This window comes from Dipodomys merriami, unplaced genomic scaffold, assembly GCF_024711535.1.
Source record: "Dipodomys merriami isolate MVZ:Mamm:240054 unplaced genomic scaffold, mDipMer1.0.p SCAF_3, whole genome shotgun sequence".
Classification (NCBI taxonomy): Eukaryota; Metazoa; Chordata; class Mammalia; order Rodentia; family Heteromyidae; genus Dipodomys; species Dipodomys merriami.
Window position 1 is genome coordinate 105,679,252 of NW_027204492.1, and position 17,392 is coordinate 105,696,643.

Here is a 17,392-nt window from a genome sequence, read left to right on the forward strand (position 1 = left end):
CTCCATTTGAGCATCTGCGCCAATTGTTTTATTACAAAGAGTGTTATAAACTTCCCCGTATAGTAAAAATGATTGCTGGGGTACATAGTGACTTTTAAATGGGCCAATCCCGGGGACACCTGGTGTTATATGCTAATCTTGTGGTTTTTGCCTTTAAAAATGCCTGTAACCTCGGTTCGGGGCTCCCTCCCTTGCCGGGGCAGAGAGACCGTTTGCGCAAACGTCAAATAAACTCCTCTTGCTTATTGCATCTCCCGGCCTGGAGTCTGAGTTTTCTGGGGCGCCCCCTCCCGTGACGAAAGTATCCCAGAAGTCTGGGGTCTTTCAAAAGAACAAAGAAAGGCGAAGTTAATTAGCTGGGAAAATCTTCATCAAGGAATTTTGGTCACCTAGCCCAGTGTTTCTCAACCTCCCTGCTTACTGCTGTTTGGGGTCAAAGTGTTCTTTGTTGAAGGAGATATTCTGTACATAGTGGGGATATTTATTAGCATGTTTGATCTATAACTATCAACTGCCAGCAGTATCATTTTCCACCAAGTCATAACAGCCCCAAATTATCCAGACTTTGTTAAATATCCCCTAGGGGATGGGCAAAGGCACCGTTGTTAGGGAATAGTGAATTAACTACTAAAGGTAGTAGATGCTATCTTCTTTCTTTCCCCCATTCCTGGGACCCTCTAGGGTTTAAACTCTCTGAACAACTCATTCCAGGACCATCTACATTTCTCAGACAATTATTTGAAACGAAATTAACTATATCAAAATTACTTGCCCAGACAACAAGTAGGACTCTTCACATTTCTATAGTGAAATGTGTCAGACAAAAAGAACTAAGTGCTGGGCACTGGTGGCTCACGCCAGTAATTTTAGCTATTCAGGAGGATGAGACTCTAGGATCAAAGTTCAAAACCAGACTGAGCAGGAAAATCTGAGACTCTTATCTCCAATTAACGCCAAACGGGAAGTGACTCTGTGGCTCAAAGGGTTATGGTGCTAGCCCGGAGCAAAAAGCTTAACCCCTTGGCAGGGAGGGGAGGGGAAGAGAACAAAGGAAAATCTGATAAAGGTATTTATTTAAGGCACTCTACTAAATATTTTACTTTGAATTTATTCACCACCAAACTCACAGAAGTAATATTATTAGTCCTATTGTATTGTGGTGGCAACTGAGTCTTATAGAGTTCAAGAGATTTGCTCAAGGACACATAGTCTGTAATCTAGTAGTAGAACCAGAGAAGTCTGACAGCAATGTTTGTGTATGTATGAGTGGCCATGATGAATTGTCACGATGAATTTTTTTTTTGTAGGTTGTAGGCTTGAACTAGGGGCCTGGGCATTGTCCTTGAGCTCTTTTGCTCAAGGCTAGTGCTTTACCACTTTGAGCCACAGCTCCATTTCCAGTTTATGGGTGATTCAGACACATCTCAAAGCTTTTCCTGCCCTGGGCTGGCTTTAGATCTCAGCCTCCTGAATAGCTAGGATTACAGGCATGAGCCACCAGCACTCAGCTATGATGAAAATTTTGAAAGACTTATTCCAAAAAATGTTTGTAGTAATGGCATCATTACCTGCTGATAGGTTTTGCTCCCTTTTTTTGGGGGGAGGGGGGAAGGGGTTGGTTATGGGTCTTGAACTCTGGGCTGTCCCTGAGCTTTTCAGCTCAAGGCTAGCATTCTACTACTTGAGCCACAGCACCACTTCCGGTATTCTGGTGGTTTATTGGAGATAAGAGTCTCAAAGACTTTCCTGCCTGGGCTGGCTTTGAACTGTGATCCTCAAATCTCAGCCTTCTGAGTAGCTAGGATTACAGGTGTGAGCCACCAGAGCCTGGTGGTTTTGCTCCTTTTTAAAATTCCTATGGTAGATGATGATATGAGTGCATCAAGCCATTTTGCGGAAATAAAGAATTATTCTTCTTTGTGTGTTTAACAGGATGGCTTTTGGACATATTGAATATTTTTACACAGCCAATTTCTTGGGACATAAATAGTAATAGGGTTACCAATCTTTTGATCCAAGAGAAATAGAGATTCTTTTTTTTTTTTTGTAAAGGGGGAAGGATAATAGTTTGAGGATTTAAATTTACTAAGATCTGTATTTTAATAATTTGGTCCACTATGGTGGTTCTGAACTTTCAAGAGTCATGCACTGGGCATTAGTGGCTGATGCCTGTAATCTTACTTACTGAGGAGGCTGAGACCTGAGGATCGGAGTTCAAAACCAGGCAGGAAAGTCCATGAGACTCTTGTCTCCAATTAACTACCAAAAAGCTAGAAGTAGAGCTGTGGCTTATAATGGAAGCATGTTAGCATGTTATCTTTGAACACAAAAGCTCAGGGACAAGTGCCCAGGTCCTGAGTTAAGCCCCAAAACTGGCGCGCGCACACACACACACACACACACACACACACACACACACACACACACACACACACACACACACACACACACACACACACACACACACACACACACACACACACACACACACACACACACACACACACACACACACACACACACACACACACACACACACACACACACACACACACACACACACACACACACAGCCTTCACCTAATTCAGAATCTTTAGGCCATGAAAACCTGTGTTATTAAAATCCCCACAGGTAATTCTAAGGTACAACCAAGACTGAGAAGACATGATCTTAGACTCTGGAAGCGGTAGAGTGCTCGCCTTGAGCTGAAGAACTCAGGGACAGCACCCAAGCCCAGAGTTCAAGCCCCAGGACTGACAAAACAAAACAAAACCCTTAAGGCAAGCTCTCTGACTCAACAATTCTACTTGTAAGAAATTTCATTCTAGGAGAAAAAGTAGATTAATATGAATATTATTTTCTTGCTTAAAAATGCCTTTCATACATAGTTCTTGTAATTGCCTATAGAATAACATGGAGATAATGAAGAACAACAGTAGCATATCCACTCACCTTGGCTAAATGAGACTGGCATGACCCGTCCAGCAGGCCAGGTAATTTGGTGGGGGATCCGAGGGGGCACCACCTGAAAACCAAGGGGGGGGAGAGAAGATGAGACCAAGTGCATTAAGAAAGACAAAGCCACTCTGAGTCGCGTCAAGGTCTGCTTTATTAAAGTGAGGCAGGGTTTATATACCCCAAGGGACAGGGGGAATGAAAAAACTTTGCAGAAGCAAGGGTGAGAAGTCCCGGGTCAGGGATGGGTGGTGCTTATCCTTTGACCGTTGGGCTAATCTTAAATTAGGTGTCTCCTGTGATTTCTTTTATGGTTAGCCAGGCGCCATTTGCTTAGGGCTGAGGATAAGAGAAGTTTTATGGCTAGCCAGATGTAGTTTGTTATAGGAAGTTATCTAAATGTGCACCTGGGAATTTCCAAGACCTACTTGTCAATTAGGTGTTTGAAAGAGGCCAGAGCATTCTCAGGCAGGTTTCGGGTCTCCAACATTGACAGGTGTTCATACCATTGTAGCTTGCTCTAGACTTGAACCTGGTTAGATTACTAACCTTGAAGGTCTCTGAACCACTTTGAGCACATTTGATCATTTTCACTAATACCCCTGAAACAGCAATTGTTACTAATTGTTGCAATGTTATATTGGTGCCTGGCCTTGTCCATTTCTCATAAACTATCATCCAATTTTGTGAGCTAAGTAAATTACATTTTTAAATATATATGAAGTCAAGCTATTAAGTATGGAAAATTATCATCATTTACTTAGTGACATTCAAACAATATTTGGCAGACAAAAGTTGCGAAGTCAAAGTATGCTCAAATCCAAGTGAGGAATTTAATCCATTTTTCTATTGTATTATGTATTTTTGTCACAATTCTGGCCGCAAATTCCATGAAAGAGGGCCCGAAATTTTCACAGCATTCTTGAGTGTGATGGTGGTTGTATTTGGAGTTTTGATTAAACTGCACTACATGTGTGATTATTACTCATAAACAGATGATTAGATATTAATTAGACAATAAGTGATTGTAAAGCACTTGGAAAATAAAAGTGTTTATAAATACCACCAAGGAATAGCAACAATAATTCTTTACTGACTACACAGCTGCTAATGTCAATAAGATGTTTTCTCCCACCTAAGGGTAGTTTTAATTTATAACAAAAAATCCTGCTATCATATCTATGCTATTATAGTAATACAAAACATATCCAATTTACAATTGATTTTATCAACATTTAAAAAAGTACATTTCTCATTTTGATTAAAAAAGAGCATCTCAACTGAATCCTTTTTGTATGACTACTTAAAATATATAAAAATAGGGCTGGGAAGGTGGCTCAGTGGTAGAGCGCTTGCCTTACATGCATGAGGCCCTGGGTTGGATTCCTCAGCACCACATAAGCAGAAAAAGCCAGAAGTGGCGCTGTGGCTCAAGTAGTAGAGCGCTAGCCTTGAGCTGAAGAGCTGAGGGACAGTGCCCAGGCCCAGAGTTCAGGCCCCACAACCAGCAAACAACAACAACAACAATATTTATATATCTATATATCTATATCTTTCTTATTTTTTGAAGTACTAAGGGTTGAACCAAGTGCCTTATACATGCCAAGGGAAAAAAACAGATATCCTAAATACAGCTATAAGCAATATGCTACGGTATCTCTTAATGCTAAGAATTCCAGAGCTCTTTACTGCTAAACTTTCTGACTTATGCCAAATAATTTTTTCCTTTAAATATAAAAGATGGAAGATGACATTTTGCAAGCCCTATTCTAAGTTATGCATTGGGTTCGTCTATACAATTCCTCCCCAGTACCTTAAAACTATATGTTTAAGATCAATACTTTTTAGCCAAATGGATGAGTGAAGGTCAATCCTTTAAGTTATTATAGAAGTTGGAGAAGGAAGAATATTCACTTTAAGAATAATGCTGGGGGGCTAGGAATGTGGCTTAGTGGTAGAGTGCTTGCCTAGCATGCATAAAGCCCTGGGTTCCATTCCTCAGTACCACATAAACAGAAAAAGGCCAAAGTGGTGCTGTGGCTCAAATGGTAGAGTGCTAGCATTGAGCAAAAGAAGCTCAGGAACCATGTCCAGGCCCTGAGTAAGAAACGGTGTAGTTCTTCTTGTTGTTGTTGGTCCATGACCAACTTGAACTCTGGGCCTTGGTGCTATCCCTGAGCTCTTCAGCTCAAGGCACATGCTCTACCACTTGAGCCACAGCTCCACTTCCGGTTTTCTAGTGCTTAATTAGAGATAAGTATCTCACAACTTTCCTTGCCTGGGCTGGCTTTGAACCGTGATCCTCAGATCTCAGCCTCCTGAGTAGCTAGGATTACAGGCCTGAGCCACTGGTGCCTGGCTAACAGTGTACTTCTTTAGAAATAAGAACTCACTGTTTAACAAAATGAATACCAGGAAACTGGCACTTGGTATAGGGGAGGGGTAGAGAATAGGAGATAGGAAGGGTTGTGAGGAGAATGCAATCATAATATTCAGTGCATATCTTATGAAACTAAGAAAACTAAGGGGACAGTTGGGAGGGCTGGGAGAGAATAATGAAAGAGGCGTGACATTGATTAAGATGCATTATACTTACAATCTGAGTTATTGAACGATAACTTCTTTGAGCAACTAAAGGTAATAAAAATATAATTTCATTCAAAAACTAAGAAAGCCTAAAAGTAATGTGTTTGGTACTTGGATTTGAACTCAGGGACAGTACTCAGACCCACTACTGAATAAAAAAGGATAGGCTGGGGCTGGGAAGGTGGCTCAGTGGTAGAGCACTTGCCTTGCATGCTCGAGGCCCTGGGTTCGATTCCTCAGCACCACATAAGAAAAAAGTCGGAAGTGGTGCTGTGGCTCAAGTGGTAGAGCGCTAGAGTTCAGGCCCCACAACCGGACCCAAAAAAAAAAAAATGTACTCATTAAAAAAAAAAAAAAGGATGGGCTAATTTATATAGTGTTATATAATTTAGATGGGCTGTATTTATATACAGTTTGGGAGGGTATGACTTAGTGGTGGAGTGCTTACCTAGCATGAATGACACCTGATTTCCAAACCCCGCACTACACAAAAAGATATTTATATGTTATATTGTGATATATTGGTATCCGAATATGACAAAAAGATGAAATGCATTTTCCTCTGCGTCTGCTGTAGTGTAATGTAGTGAGCTTCACAGCCAGAGAACGCCCTCAGGCAGAGATGCAGGTGCGGGCAGTTGGCTACCGGCCAGTTGTTGACTACCACAGGAAAGCCCGAGGGGATTTGGACAGGGTTCAGACAGCATCTGATTATTTTCGTTCCTCTCTGCAGACCTCTGGGAAAGGTATTTTCAACAATTTTGATGTTGATAACATGAAGATTGTGAAGATCGCTGGTAGGGAGAATGATGACATTTGTAAGTTTTTTCTAGCCTGAAGCTTCCTCCTCTGCAAAGCAGCCAAGTGCTGATAGCTTACTCCTGTCATCCTAGCTACTCAGGAGGCTGAGATCTGAGGGTTGAGGTTCAAAGCCAGCCTGTTTAGGAAAGTCCTTAAGATTCTTATCTCCAATTAACCATTCAAAAACCACAAGTGGAGCTGTGGCTCAAAGTGGTAGAGTGCTAGCCTCGACCCTAGGCCTGACACCCCCCCCCAAAAAAAAATCTATCCGATAAAGTGTGGAGGTTAGTGTGTAGTCTGTCCTACTGCTAAGAACATAAAAGGTACTCAACAAGTTACTGAAACAATAATGAGGATGCTTGTCAGGACAGAACTGACCTCAGAGGATCTCACCTAGTCACACCCTACTTGGGGGTGCAGGACTGTGCACCACAGTCTTCCAACATTCCCTGGGGATTAAACCTAGGGCCTTCAGCAGGCACTCAAATACTAAAGCTAGGCCTCCAACCCTTATGTTTGAGTTTGAGACTCTATCATAAAAGAAAAGAATAGAGTCTCATTACCTTTTCCCAGGCTGACCTCAAGCAGTGATCTTCCAACCATGGTATGCAGTAGCTGGGAAGCTAGGCTTCCCTGGGGATTTTCCTAACACCCTACCTCTAACATTTCCCCTGATTTGTCAACTGATGACAGGTCTCTTGGACTTAGCTTTTTGTTTCTCAGTTCTTTTTTATTTGGGGTGGGGGGTCCGGTCGTGGGGCCTGAACTCTGGGCCTGGGCACTGTCCCTCAGCTCTTCAGCTCAAGGCTAGCGCTCTACCACTTGAGCCACAGTGCCATTTCCGGCTTTTTTCTTTTTGCTTATGTGGTGCTGAGGAATCGAACCCAGGGCCTCATGGATGCAAGTCAAGCGCTCTACCACTGAGCCACCTTCCCAGCCCTTCTTAGTTCTTTTCTTTTCTCTACTTCTTTCTTTTTTGGGGGAGGGGGGTCTGGTCCTGAGCCTGAACTCTGGGCCTGGGCGCTGTCCCTCAGTTCTTCAGCTCAAGGCTAGCGCTCTACCACTTGAGCCATAGTGCCACTTCCGGCTTTTTTTTTCTGCTTATGTGGTGCTGAGGAATCGAACCTAGGGCCTCAGGCATGCAAGGCAAGCGCTCTACCACTGAGCCACCCTCCCAGCCCTCTACTTATTTCTTTCCCTTCTTCTTCCCTCTCTCCTTCCCTTCTTTCTTTCTTCCCTCCTTCCTTCCTTCCTTCCTTCCTTCCTTCTTTCTTTCTTCCTTTCTTTGTTTCTTCCTTTCTTCCTTTCTTTCTGTCTTTTTCTTGCCAGCCCAGGTACAAATACTTACTGAAAAAAAGAAGCCTGGGGGAAAAAAGAGATTGCAAGACCTCAACCAATAATCCTGAGGTGGTGGTAACTTATTTATAATTCTACCTACTACAAAGACAGGAGGATTTTAGTCAAAGGTCAGCCACAGGTAAAACCAGAGACTCTATCTGAAAAGTTAGTCCATTAAAAACAAATAAATAAAAATCTGGGAATGCAGCTCCAGTGGTTGAGTGTCTGCCTACCAAGCATGAGGCCTTGAGTTCCAACCAAAGTACCAACAAAAAAGTAAAAGGGGGGCCGAGAAGTTGGTTCAGTGGTAGAGTGCTTGCCTCGCATGCATGAGGCCCTGGGTTCGATTCCTCACCACCACATGAGCAGAAAAAAGCCGGAAGTGGCGCTGTGGCTCAAGTGGTAGAGCGCTAGCCTTGAGCTGAAAAGCTGAGGGACAGCGCCCAGGCCCAGAGTTCAGACCCCACGAGCGGACCCTCCCCCAAAAAAAAGTAAAAGGGAAAAGGGCTAGGAATGTGGCTTAGTGGTACAGTGCTTGCCTAGCATGTATGAAGCCCTGGGTTCGATTCCCTAGTACTACATAAACAGAAAAAAGCCAGAAGTGGTGCTGTGGCTCAAGTGGCAGAGTGCTAGCCTTGAGCAAAAGAAGCTTAGGGACAGTGTCCAGGCCTTGAGTTCAAGCCCCAGGACTGGCAAAAAAAAAAAAAAAAAATCAATTTAAGACAGGCACTGGTGGTTCATGCCTGTAATCCTAGCTACTCAGGAAGCTGATGTCTGAGAACCCTAGTTTGAAGCCAGCCAGGGCAAGAATGTGAAGAGACTCTTATCTCTAATTAACTACCAGAGAAATGAAATGGACCTGTGGCTCAAAGGTAGAGCGCTAGCCTTGAGCAAAAAGGCTCAGGGACAGTGCCCTGAGTTCAAGCACCAAGACTGGTTCTCTCTCTCTCTCTCTCTCTCTTTCTCTCTCTCTCTCTCTCTCTCTCTCTCTCTCTCTCTCTCTCTGTCTCTGTCTGTCTCTGTCTTTCTCTGTCTGTCTGTCTGTCTGTCTGTCTGTCTGTCTGTCTGTCTCTCTCTCTCTCTCTCTCTCTCTCTCTCACACACACACACACACACACTCACATGAGTTCATTAGTAGTAGCCAAGACTGGTCTCTAAAACGGGTACTGAGCCGGAAAAGTCTACTTCTGCCATCAGGGCTCTGAGACATGCTGGGGTTCAACCACCTGGCTGCAGTGAGAAGGGCAGGAGGAAGCCAAGACAAGGCTGTCCCAAGATTAGTGGTTCTGGAATTACAGTAGTCAAAGAGCAATTTGATAATCCTATATTGCAAGATCCAAGGACTTGGGATAACTAAATGTCTCACTCGGGTGACACATTACAATAGCATACTAGGCAGAGGTAGACTCTTGGTTTGCTGAGACAAGGGAAGACTTTAGCATAATCCATGTTCTGAGACAAGAGGGGTTCTTTTTTTTTTTTTTTTTTTTTGTACCTGTCCTGAGGCTTCAAATTGGGGCCTGGGCATTATCTATGAGCTTCTCAATTGAGCTATAACTCTGTTTTCAGATTTTTGGATGTTTAATTGGAGATAATAGTCTCATGGGCTTTCCTACTCAGAATGGCTTTGAACAATGATCCTCAGATCTCAGCCTCCTGAGTACCTAGAATTACAGGCATAAGCCACCAGCACCCAGCTACAAGATGGGTTCTTTTTTTTTTTGGTCGATCGTGGGGCTTGAACTCTGGGCCTGGGCACTGTCCCTCAGCTCTTCAGCTCAAGGCGAGCGCTCTACCACTTGAGCTACAGTGCCACTTCCGGTTTTCCAGTGGTTTATTGGAGATAGGAGTCTCACGGTCTCTCCTGCCCTGGCTGGCTTTGAACCTCGATCCTCTGATCTCAGCCTCCTGAGTAGCTAGGATTACAGGCGTGAGCCACCAGCTCCCAGCTTACAAGATAGGTTCTTAAGGGCTCAGCTAGACACCAGAACTTGGTTAACTAAGCAGGTAGGACAACTAAGCTCCCTACCTAGAGAGAATTACAGAAGTAATTAAGAACCAAGCAAGTAGCTTGGTGACTCAGAATACAGTGATGGAAAAGTGCCCATGTGAACATGTAACCCTAAGGCATTGGTTCTCAAACTTCAGCACATGTCAGAATACTTTCCAAACCAGGAGCTTCTTTTAAAGCCAGCTTTCTCAGCTCCACCACCTCAGTTTCTGATTCAGCAGGACTCAGGGTAAGGGAGTGAGAATGCCAGACAAGTCTGGACTATTGCTGCTGTGATTCCTTAGGGAACTACACTTGAGAACCAATCCTCTAAGGCAAAGAAAATATTGAGATTAGAAAAACAATCTTACAATCCATCTCTCAACATGGGTGGAGAAAGGGCTCTTAAATGTACTGCAGGGCTAGGCTGTGTTGATCAAGTCCACTCAGCTAAGCCTACAGCTTGAGGCACTTTGTGTTTCTGGGAGAAAAGACAGATAAGAACTTGGCCCTTCTTCAGAGGCCCCAAACATCACTGGAATTTTTGTATCACAGGAGTTATCTTGAACAGAGGTAACACACTGTTAATGATGTCATCCTGACTTAATGTGGCAGGATTTATCACTGTCAAACTAGGCCATTTTCTGCTACAGTGTCCATTTTTCTTCTTTGCTTATTTGAGTATTTAAAAGGATGCCCTGCCTGGGGGCCAGTGGCTCAGGCCTGTAATCCTAGCTACTCAGGAGGCTGAGATCTGAGGATCGTGGTTCAAAGTCTGCCAGGGTAGGAAAGTTCTGGAGATTGTTAGCGCCAATTAACCACCAGAAAACAGAAGGGGTGCTGGTAAGGTTTGAATAAAGGAGACCTCCACCTGGCTGTTTAGTCAGAGGAGAGTTTATTGTAAGAACCACCCCTCCATCCCCACCCTGCCCTGGCCCTGCAGGAGATATAGTGTGCAGAGAGTGCAGAGAGGAGATAGAGAGAGAAAGGGAGAGAGGGGAGAAAGAGAGAGCAGTAGAGGGGAGAGAGAGAGAAGGGGAAAGATTGAACTGTGCAGGGAAGGAGGGAGAGGGTAAGGGGGTGCAGAGAGAAGGGAAGGAGAAGGGAGGAAGGGGGAAGCTAAGCCTGGAGATTGATTATATAGAGAGGGGGTAGGAGTTGTGGCTACAGGATGTGGAAGTGACCTCAAAGCCTAGGAGCCTGTCACTGCTCCCAGGTGCACCAGTTACCTGGGCTACAAATTGGGCGAGGACTTCTAGGGAAGGGGTACCTTGTACATGGAGGGAAAAGCAAGGGAAGGGGCTATTTCCCCCCCTGGGCATACCTAACAGTGCTGTGGTTTAAAGTGGTAGAGCGCTAGCCTTGAGCAAAAGAGCTGAGGAACAGCCCCACCCCCACCCCAGTTCAAGCCCCTTGACTAACAAATTTTTAAAAGAATGTCCCTTTATATTGGCATGCCATATTAATTTACAAAGTGTATTAACATAGCTCATTCGAACTTCCCAAATTCCATGAGGGAAGAGGTGCTGATCACTCTATCTTATCCTTTATCGTACTGATTGTCAGATTAACATTTCAAAATTTGCAGTATTAGAATCACTCAGCCACTCATTAAAAAATGAAAATTCTAGCCCTACTTCAGACTTACCAAATCTGGTCTGGGGTCTGGCTGGGATGGGAACAAAAATTTCCTTGTGATGATGATGCTGGTGACCCTAGCCCAGAATCACAGTTGGATCCAAACTATAGCTGGAGGAAAAAAAATAAAAAGAAATAAGCACTTCTTAGCGATACCTTCTGTTTCATTTTCTAGTACACCTACTGCATCCTACCACCCCAAATCTTTCAAATACCAGTTACATTACTTAGGAATTTTGAGATCCTGAACAATTATTACTCTAAGCTGCAATTTCCTCTCCTGTAAAATGGGGATAATAGGCTCTACCTACTTGGGTTCTTAAGAAGATTAAATAATCTAGGTAAAGTGCTTAGCACTGTATCTGTACTTCATAAAAGCTAGTAATTATATATTTTTATTAACGTTAAACATGGGCATTTCACTAGAACAAATAAGTTTTTTAAGTTCTTTTGAGTATTGCCAGAAGGTTCCTCTTTTAACATTCTCTTTGGGATTTCAAACAACAACAATAACAAAATCTTTTCACAATCTGTGGGTGTTTTTGACAGTAGGATGCTTAGGAGATTGGACCGAGGATTGATAAAATGGGAGCAGCCCTTGGAATGATTAAACAACGAATTTCCTTGAGAGGCAAGAGTGGCTGACCGAGGAAGCAGTTGGGGAGGGTATTCAAAAGAAAATCTAACTCCTTCCAAGTTCCTCCTGGGCTCTATCAGGTCTTAGGGGATCTGCCAGTGTTTCTTGTCCTATGCCGCCCAGGAGATAAACTCTCAGTGGCCCACAGTGAATTTCCTGAGAGGCCAGCTAGTAGTTGGCACAGTGGATTTGGGCTCAAAAGTGTCTTTGTCTTTCAGGGTGACTCGGATTTAGCGAATATTCTGATCGCAGCACACTCAAACCAGGAACACGATCCTTCTTCAGTAGAGGTCGGCCGTGTTCTTTCTCCACGCGTCCCGGGTTGTTCAGAAAGGGGCTTTATCTTATCTGAGTCCAGCAGCCGGACAATCTCACTCAGAATATGTAAGGAGACCTTTGCAACTGAATTAAACAGAACAAACAAAAGCGGCAAGTTCGGGCAGTGGGTACCGCTGGTTAGCCAATAGGGCCCGGCCGCTTGCCGGTGGAGTGGTACTATGATGACAGTAGCCAACCAGCGCGCTCCATGCAAATGAGGATACTGTATCCGCACCAGACGCTCCAGTGCCTTTTGGTTGTTATAGTGATAAACTGAGGCCTTGCCTCTTGGCTTCTCAGCGAAAGAAAGGGACGGCGTGGGGTGGGGGGTGGAGGGGTGTTTAACCTCTTTACTTCCCCCAGGGAAGACAGCAAAGAAGGAAAGAAGGGGGATGGGTAGGGGAGAGAAAAATACGTGACAAAGAAAACATTCTCTGCCTGGGAGGAGACTCTCAGAGGGTGTCGAGCTGGAGGGAGCATTCACTGGTCATGCCAGTACTTACTGATGCTGAGTCAGAAACAGGTATCCCAAAATCCCTTTCCAATGAGCCTCCCTCAGAAACCATGGAGGAAATAGAGCACACATGCCCACAGCCTCGACTGGTAAGTAAAGACAAAGGATGCAAATGTATGCGTGGCTATGGCACAAAAGAGTTCCTTATGTGCCCGCAGCCAGCAAGAAAAACGTTGCTTAGAGGATTTTCATGTAAATGAGAATGGAGCTACTGCCTAATCCTTCTCAGCTGTTTATACTTCGCTTCTATACCGGGTGCTTCTCTCAGCTTACAAAGCATTATTGTATGGCTGGGTAGACACGGGCTGCGCTTGGGTATGCTGTGTTTTTGTGCTTTGGGAGGAGGGAACGAACGGCCTTTTTTTTTTTTTTTCCTTCTTCCTCCCCTTTTAGGTGTGCGGTCGTATCTGGAGGTAAAAATCCTACAGTTTGCCGTTTTAAACTGGTTTTTCTCTTCACAAAGCTTGGAACGAGCCCCTTGTTAAGTTATCAATTTTTAGCTCAGGAATGATGGGGTCCTCAACTGGTTTGGGTGCCTAATGCCAATTTCGGGGCGGGGGGGGGGGGGAAGAGGGCGGGGGATGAAAGCGCCCTGGAAGCAAAACTTCCTCATTCATATGAAAATGTCAAAAATCAATAAGTCCAAATCCCTCAAGGGTGTCTTTCGAAATAAGGTGCGTTTGAAATGACTCGGGAACATTTCCGGCAGTGTGTGTGGGGGGCTATCTATTCAGGTAGCGGAGAGCCCATTTCGAATGGGGATGCATGCCTTTAATGAGAGTGTGGAAACAGGGCGCTCTGAGCTTCCTTCACCTAATTTCATCAGTCTCTCTGCCTCGGGTCTGGATCCCTCAGGCAGATAAGAAGTTTGTTCCCAATCACTTTAGTGCCCTCAAGGAATAAAAACTACCAAATGGAGGGAGGTTCTGGGGGTTCTAAGGCTTGAAGTCTTGTAGTCTCACCTAGAGAGACCATCCTTTGAACCCCTAGATCCAAGAGATACAGTAAGCGATCCCAAGTTTAAAGATGCAACGCTTTGATTGGCTGAAATGTTTGACCCTGGGAAGAGGTTTTTATTATAGAATTTTGTGCTGCAGCATTTTCTGAGAACCCTCAAAAATGAGAGCATACAGATTTTATGGAACTCTTATTTCTGAATAAAGATTAATAAGGGTTCAAAGACTGGCTTACAATAACTTCCTTAAAAGCAAGAAAGGAATTACATTCACTATGCTTTAATTTTTTTTTTGTCGGTTGTGGGGCCTGATCTCTGGGCCTGGGCGCTGTCCCTCTCAGCTCTTCAGCTCAAGGCTAGCACTCTATCACTTGAGCCATAGCACCACTTCTGATTTTTTCTGTTAATGTGGTGCTGAGGAATCGAACCCAGGGCCTCATGCATGCAAGGCAAGCACTCTTCCACTGAGCCACCTTCCCAGCCCCATATGTTTTAAATTTTTAAAAACACTTTTTTTCCTAGGGCAGTTTACTATTCACTGACTCTTCGACCTTTAGCCAGATGCTGAATGACATACACAATATAGAATCTACATTCTTATGGGTCAGGAACTATCTCAATAAGTTTGTTACAAAGGGATGCCTTTGAGCCACTAAACAACTCATGGTTTAGCATTGAAAAGTAAGCTTCTACAAGTATGTTACAAGATCTTCCAGAGTCTATTTCTGTGTGTACACGCACAGACACACACACACACACACACACACACACACACACACACACACACACACACGTAAGCGTGCCAGTCCTGGGGCTTGAACTCAGGGCCTGGAAACTGGCCCTGAGCTTTTGTGTTCAAGGCTAGTGGTCTTCTACTTGAGCCATAGCTCTGCTTATGACTTTTTGGTGGCTAATTGGAGATTAGAATCTCATAAATTTTCCTGCCCAGGCTAGCTTTGAACTGCCCCAGATCTAGCTAGGATTACAGGTATGAGCCACTAGCACCTGGCTTCCCTGATTCTATATTTAGAAGACAATCAATGTTTGAATTTAAATAACATAGCTTCTTGACAGAGATAAAGGGCAAGGGAGAGGAAGGTATCATCCAGCTCTTTTTTTTGCCAGTCCTGAGGCTTGAACTTGAGGCCTAGGCACTGTCCCTAGGCTTCTTTTGCTCAAGGCTAGCATTCTACCACTTGAGCCACAGCGCCACTTCCAGCTTTTTCTGTTTGTGTGGTACTGAGGAATGGAACCCAGGGCTTCATGCATGCAAGGCAAGCACTCTACCGCTAAGCCACATTCCCAGCCCAACACCCAGCTCTTACTTGTGTATCCTTTCAGCTTCCTGTGTCACCTTCCTTTCCATCCCTTTCACCTTAGGTGTTTGGTTGCTGGGTTGGCCTGACTGACAGAGGTGAGCAGGACAGAGAAAAGCCAGTGAAGGAAGAAAGTTCAAATTGCTTTCCACTTTCACCAGTTCACTCAGCCCAGTTAACTCACAGGAACCATGCCAAGTTCCCCCCACAGTGTCCCCTCACCTCCCAGACGTAAGGAAACAGGTTCAGAGTGAATAAGTGGGAGCTCACCTTGGGACAGTTAGGAATTTAACACCTAAAAAGCATTACACACCTAAAAAAGTAGGAGATCTTCCTCCTACCTACAGCACAGCACACTCTTAAGTGAGATACATTATCTTTCTAACTTTTGATTGCTCTAAAGGGTATGTATGTGAAAGAAAGTTGAATAGTTTAATTATCTAGTTTGATTTGAGAAGTTCTACGTTTCCATCATAACCTTGAGCTACAGAAAGTGGCTTTCACCTGTAATCAGTAGGCTGAGATCTGAGGATCTCGGGTTGAAGCCAGCATGGGAAGTCCATGAGACTCTCCAATAAACCTATCAGAAAAAGCCAGAAGTGGTGTTGTGGCTCAAGTGGTAGAATGTTAGCCTTAAGCAAAAAAAAAGGAGCTCAGGGAGAGCACCGAGGCCCAGAGTTCAAGACCCAGGACTAGAAAAATAAAATAAAATAAAATAAAATAAAAAATAGAATCACAGGGGCTGGGAAGGTGGCTCAGTGGTAGAGCGCTTGCCTTGTATGCCTGAGGCCCTGGGTTCGATTCCTCAGCACCACATAAGCAAAAAGAAAAAAACCGGAAGTGGTGCTGTGGCTCAAGTGGTAGAGTGCTAGCCTTGAGCTGAAGAGCTGAGGGGGACAGCGCCCAGGCCCAGAGTTCAGGCCCCACGACTGGACCCCCCAAAAAAAAAATAGAATCACAGAGGCTTATAATTTATAAACTACTAATTTTTTTGAAGCACCTGATATCTCATGAACAAACTTTGATCAATGTTGTTTTGGATGTAATCTAAATTTAGATTTATGCATCGTAGAACAGCTTTTCCTTTGTCGTGGATCTTACTTAAATAACTGTTGACTTATACCTGGGAACTACAAAGTTTGTTGATGAACAGAATGAGCGGCACATGGAAATGAGAGGTTCACATTTCTTTCTCTTTTTTGTGTGTGTAGGTTTTGGGGTTTGCACTCAGAGCCTAGGAGCGGTCCTTGAGCCTCTTTGTGCTCAAGGCTAGCACTCTACCACTTGAGCCATAGTGCCACTTCTGGTTTTCTGGTAGTTAATTAGAGATAAGAGTCTCATGGATTTTCCTGCCCAGGCTAGCTTTGGACTGTGATCCTCAGATCTCAGCCTCATGAGCAGCTAGGATTACAGGCATAAACCACCCATGCCCAGCACTTCATCTTTCAAATTTGATATATTATATGCTTTCTTCCAACACCCATATCGCCCTGTCACATGTGGGTCACTGTGCGACAGCCATCAACAGACTGTGGCTGATGAACAATGGAAAAGGCATGAAGGATTTCAGCGGGGCCTGCTTAGGAATGAAACTCTACACTTAGATTCCTTCAGTTATCAAGCCCTTTCTCCTATTTGTTGAAATTTGGGGGACAGTGGCATCACTGAATAAACAGAGTTTCAAACAATCTATATTTAGATCCCTGTAATTAGCCTATTTATAATGATATTGAAAACTCAATTGATTCATATTTCAAGGGGAAACTTTTCTGGAAAGAACTCATGTAGTTTTCCCAGTTGTCTTATTCCCCATTTAGTGGAAAATATAAGAGGAAGCCGGGCGCTGGTGGCTCACGCCTGTAATCCTAGCTACTCAGGAGGCTGAGATCTGAGGATCGCGGTTCAAAGCCAGCCCGGGCAGGAGAGACTGTGAGACTCCTATCTCCAATAAACCACCAGAAAACCGGAAGTGGCGCTGTAGCTCAAGTGGTAGAGCGCTCGCCTTGAGCTGAAGAGCTGAGGGACAGTGCCCAGGCCCAGAGTTCAAGCCCCACGGCTGACACAAAAAAAAAAGAAGAGGAAGAAGGGGACTGGGACTATGGCTTAGTGGTAGAGTGCTTGCCTAGTATGCATGAAGCTCTGGGTGCGATTCCTCAGTACCACATAAACAGAAAAAGCTGGATGTGGTGCTGTGGCTCAAGTGGTAGAGTGCTAGCCTTGAGCACAGAGGAGATCAGGTACAGTGCCCAGCCCTGGGTTTCAAGCTCCAGGATTGGGGGAAAAAAAAAAAAGAAAAAGAAAAAGAAGAGGGGGAAATAGAATAAAACTACACTGCCAAAGAAA

At 44.2% G+C, this 17,392-nt stretch overlaps 1 protein-coding gene across 2 annotated transcripts in view; it reads left to right on the forward strand.

Moving 5' to 3' along the window:
• Pcyt1b (phosphate cytidylyltransferase 1B, choline) overlaps positions 1-17,392 on the forward strand; it is a 102,097-nt gene that overhangs the window by 10,623 nt on the left and 74,082 nt on the right. The window contains exon 1 of one of the 2 annotated variants that reach the window (XM_070040695.1): positions 12,623-12,867. The exons of the other annotated variant lie outside the window; for it this stretch is intronic. Within the exon in view, the coding sequence (XP_069896796.1) occupies positions 12,754-12,867 (114 nt within the window). The 5' untranslated portion in view covers positions 12,623-12,753. Of the gene's footprint in view, positions 1-12,622; positions 12,868-17,392 lie in introns of those variants that run through there. 2 annotated transcript variants of the gene reach the window in all.